Here is a 5,185-nt window from a genome sequence, read left to right as displayed (position 1 = left end):
ACTTAGAAGGGTTTTAATCAGATGCATGCAGGATTTATTAACATTTTAAAGAATTACTTCTGCCACTATGTGGAAAGCAAGCTACAGAAAAGTCAGAACAGAAAAAATAGGAAGAGTATTTTGAAGCTATTTAAAAATTGATAGGGGCTGGGCACAATGGCTCATGCTTATAATCCCAGCACTTTGGGAGGCCAAGGAGAGAGAATGGCGCGAAGCCAGGGGTTGGAAACCAGCATGGGCAACATAGTGAGACCCTGTCTCTACAATAAATAAATAGATAAGTAAATAGTATATAGATAGATAGTGAGCATGGTGGCACATACCTGTAGTCTCATCTACTTGGGAGACAGAGGCAGGAGGATCGCTTATACCCAGGAATTCCAGGCTCCAGTAAGCTACGATCACAGCACTTCACTCCAGCCTGGGCTACAGAGTGAGACTCTGTCTCAAATAAAAACAAGGGAGATAGATTATAATTTCATGTCTATTTTAGATAACTGGTAACATGTATTGGTGGATTATGGGAAACAGGTAAATCCATAGTGATTTCTAGCTGTAAGTACTTGGATGCATTGTGACTGTGTTTAGGGATATGGAAAATCTTTGGGACAGAGGAGGTTTGAAGTAACAGGGCAGAAAATCAGGGGCTTAGTTTTGAGCCAAAATTTGTCCAATTGTAATCTTCATTTTATCATTTTAGTTTGAAAGTTGAATCGTTTTTGATAACTTTGGTATAATCAAAGTTATTGATAATCGAATGAAATTATTTTTAAGATTTCTTTTTTTATGGTGCCAATTTTAAATAGTTTTATTTAAGACATTGCATTTTCCACTTACAATACAGTGTTTATAAAGTGCAATGTTATTTCCTTCCCCTGTGCATGTTCCATATTCAAGTATTGAGGATGCCCAGTAACTTACTATAGCAGCTTAACTTTTTAAAACTGCCACAGAATTTGCTACAAATTTAGGTCCTTCAAATGTTTTAAATGTGTGGAACAATGCTACATCTATACTTGGGTTGGCTTAATCAACCTCTTCAATGGTGGGCCCTAAGGAAGCACCACCAGAGGGAGGAGCTCCACCACCAGGGAATCCCCCAGGCATTCTTCCTGGCATGCCTCCTGCACTCTGGTACAGCTTGGTGATGATGGGGTTGCAAACTTCCTCCAGCTCTTTCTGCTGATGTTCAAATTCTTCCTTCTTGGCAGTCCGATTCTTATTGTGCCAGTTGATAATTTCATTACACCTGTCCAGAATCTTCTGTTTGTCCTCATCGTTAATCTTGCCTTGAAGTTTCTCATCTTCGACAGTTGCTTTCATGTTGCATGCATAGGACTCAAGTGAATTCTTGGATGACGCCTTGTCCCTCTGCTTCTCATCTTCAGCTTTTTAATTCTCAGCTTCCTGGACCATACGTTCAATGTCTTCCTTGCTCAAATGGCCCTTGTTATTAGTGATAGTAATTTTATTCTCTTTTCCTGTACTTTTGTCCACAGCAGAGACACTGAGGATACCATTGGCATCAGTGTCAAAAGTGACTTCAATCTGAGGAACACCTTGGGGTTCAGGAGGTATGCCCGTGAATTCAAACTTGCCAAGCAGGTTGTTATCCTTGGACATGGCACGCTCACCTTCATAAACCTGAATAAGCACACCAGGCTGGTTGTCAGAATAGGTAATGAAGGTCTGTGTCTGCTTGGTAGGAATGGTGGTATTACAGTTGATGAGGATGGTCATGACTCCACTAGCAGTTTCAATACCAAGGGAAAGAGGAGTGACGTCCAAGAGCAGCAAATCTTGAACATTTTCAGACTTATCTCCAGACAGGATGGCTGCCTGGACAGCCATAAGCAACAGCTTCATCAGGGCTGATGCTCTTATTCAGTTCTTTTCCATTGAAGAAGTCTTGGAGAAGCTTCTGAATCTTGGGGATACTAATAGAACCACCAACCAGGACAATATCATGAATTTGTGACTTGTCTGGTTTGGCATCTCGAAGGGCTTTCTCTACTGGGTCCAGGGTGCCACAGAACAGGTCAGCATTCAGTTCTTCAAATTGGGCACAGGTAATGGAGGTATAGAAGTCAATTCCTACATAGAGAGAATCGATCTCAATACTGACTTGGGTGCTGGAAGAGAGAGTGCACTTAGCATGTTCACAAGCAGTACGGAGGCATCTTACAGCTCTCTTGCTCTCACTGATGTCCTTCTTATGCTTGCGCTTGAACTCAGCAATAAAATAGTTGACCATTCGGTTGTCAAAATCTTCTCCTCCCAAGTGGTTGTCTCTGGCTGTAGACTTGACCTCAAAGATTCCATCCTCAATAGTGAGGATTGACACACCGAAAGTGCCACCCCCCAGGTCAAAGATAAGCATGTTTCTTTGTGCTCCAACCTTTTTGTCTGAACTTTTGTAAACAATAGCAGCAACAGTTGGCTCATTAATAATTCTAAGTACATTGAGACCAGCAATAGTTCCAGCATCTTTGGTAACCTGAAGCTGAGGGTCATTAAAGTAAGCTGGCACTGTGACCACAGCACTGGTAACAGTCTTCCCAAGGTAGGCTTCTGCAATTTCCTTCATCTTTGTCAGAACAATAGAGGATACCTCCTCTGGATAGAAGCTTTTGGTCTCTCCCTTGTATTCTACTTGGACCTGGGGCCTGTCAGCATCATTCACTACCATGAAGGGCCAATGCTTCATATCAGACTGGACAACAGCATCATCAAATCTGCATCCAATCAGACTTTTGGCATCAAAAACTATGTTGGTGGGGTTCATTGCAACTTGATGCTTTGCGGCATCACCAATCAACTGTTTAGTGTCCGTAAAGGCGACATAGCTTGGAGTGGTTCGGTTTCCCTGATCATTGGCAATTATCTCTACTTTTCCGTGGTGGAAAACACCCACATAAGAGTAGGTGGTGCTAAGATCAGTACCAACTGCAGGTCCCTTGGACATGGTTGCTGGCGTGTAGCCCTGGCTCCGATAAAGAAGAAAGCCACAGGAACCCGAGAGCTGCAGGCGAGTTCAATGAGCTAGGATTTCTTAATATATATGTGATAATGTTTTAACTTTGATAATTGACTTTTATAATGACTTGAGTAGTCTTAAATTGTCTTTCATTTAAAACTTTTGTTCTTTTAAAAATGCACCAAGTCTATGCTACTAACAAAAATTTCCTTTTACCATGTAGACTACTTGGGATGAAAATAACTTTTCATAATTACTATCGTGAAGGGAGGAGAGTGGAAATTTGCCAGATACTGCAGCAGCAAGATATAAAGATGAATTCTTCAAATGAGGAAGCAAACCTTATCAAGTGGTTGAATTTCTTAGATCACCCTATTGGACATAATTTCTTATAAACAAATTATGCAATCAGTGTCACATTCATGCAGAGTCTTTTAACTTAAAATTCGTTACAGGTAACACTTTCAAAAAGAAGTTCTGTAGTCTTGCATACTATTTACCACACCATATTTACTGCACTTAGCTTCATTATGGAGGAAAGAACAATAGTAAACTATCAATAACTGAGACAATAATCATGTTCATTGGTGATGAGTCAAACAGGTTATACTTATTTTTTAAAATAAAAACATTTGTAAATTTTTCTCTACGTTTTTAAAACAACAGTTTAACAATAGCAGTTCTGTTATTTTAGCTTTAATTTTTTGTACCAACAGTTAATTTGCTCATGCCCAAAGATTTACATTTATAAAAAATGTTCTACCATGCAAGTTTTAAGAGATTTTTGAATTATTGACAATGCTCAGCACAGTCACATGTCTCTCATAAATCCACCCAAACTTAAGAACCAATTTTCAGTGCAACTCAGGAAGACAAAGAATAGCCATTATAAACACATTGTTGAAAATCATTTAAAAAATCATTTAATTTTTTTGCATTTAATATTTTTTCAGCTTTCTTAAGATATAATTTTAAAAATTGTATATATTCAAGTTGTGTTATGTGAGGTTTTGATACATGTATACATAGTAAAATAATTACCACAGTTAAGCTAATTATACTATACATAGTAAAATAATTACCACAATCAAGCTAATTAATATATTTATTATCACACATAATTCTTTTTCTTGTTGTGGTGAGAATACTTAAGATCTACTCTCTTAGAAAATTTCAGGCATATAATACATTATGATTAACCATAGTTGCCATGCTATACATTAGGGCTCCAGAACTTATTCTTTTCATAACTTCAAGTTATAAAAGTCACTATAAAAGTTTGTGCCTTTTGCAAGTTTGTACCTTTTGATGAACATCTTCCCATTTTCCTCAGTCCCCTGCACCTGGAAACCACCCTTCTAAACTGTTTATATGAGTTCACCTTTTTTTAGATTCCACATATAAGTGAGATCATGCAGTGCTTGTGTTTCTGTGTCTGGCTTATTTCACTTAGCATAAAGTCTTCCAAGTTCATTCATGTTGTCATAAATGGATTTCCTTTTTTAAGGCTTAATAATATTCCATTGTATATATATTCCATACGTGTGTGTGTGTGTGTGTGTGTGTATATATATATATATATATGTGTATTTCATCTGAATTTCATCTGATGACTTACACTTAGGTTGTTTCCAAATCTTGGCAATTGTGTTGCAGTGAAATGGGAATCCAGATGCATCTTTGAGATGGTTTTGTTTCCTTTGGATATATGTTCAGAAGCCAGAAGTGAGATTGCTGGATCATATGAGTTTTATTTTTAATTTTTTGAGGGATTCGTATACTGTGTTCCATTATTACTGTATAATTTACATGTCCACTGACAATGTACATGGGTTTCCTTTACTCCTCATCTTTGTGAACATTTGTTATCTTTTGACTTCTTGGTAATAGCCATCCTAACAGGTGTGAGGTGATAGCTCATTGTGGTTTTGATTGACATTGCCCTTATGATTAGTGATGCTGAACACTTTTAAAAATATCTGTTTGCCATTTGTATGTCCTTTTTAGAAAAATATTTATTCAGATCCTTTTCCCACAGATTTTTCAATCTGTGCCTTGTTTTATTTTTCATTATTGAGTTGTAGGAGTTCTTTTTGTGTTTCGGATATTAACTCCTTATGGATACATGGCTTACAAATATTTTCTCTCATTCCATAGTTTGCCTTTTGATTTTGCTGATTATTTCCTCTGCTATGAAGAAACATTTTT

At 37.6% G+C, this 5,185-nt stretch overlaps 1 protein-coding gene across 1 annotated transcript; it reads right to left on the bottom strand.

Moving 5' to 3' along the window:
- Positions 1 to 781: 781 nt before the first annotated feature.
- Positions 782 to 2,985, bottom strand: LOC100981595 (heat shock cognate 71 kDa protein-like). Its single transcript, XM_034963713.3, is given in 2 exon segments — positions 782 to 1,846; positions 1,848 to 2,985. Coding segments are annotated over 2 exon segments (1,938 nt in total). The 5' UTR covers positions 2,966 to 2,985; the 3' UTR covers positions 782 to 1,026.
- Between the last annotated feature and the right edge of the window lie 2,200 nt (positions 2,986 to 5,185).

This window comes from Pan paniscus, chromosome 6 (genome assembly GCF_029289425.2).
Source record: "Pan paniscus chromosome 6, NHGRI_mPanPan1-v2.0_pri, whole genome shotgun sequence".
Taxonomy (NCBI): Eukaryota; Metazoa; Chordata; class Mammalia; order Primates; family Hominidae; genus Pan; species Pan paniscus.
This window is presented reverse-complemented; position numbering and strand designations above follow the sequence as displayed.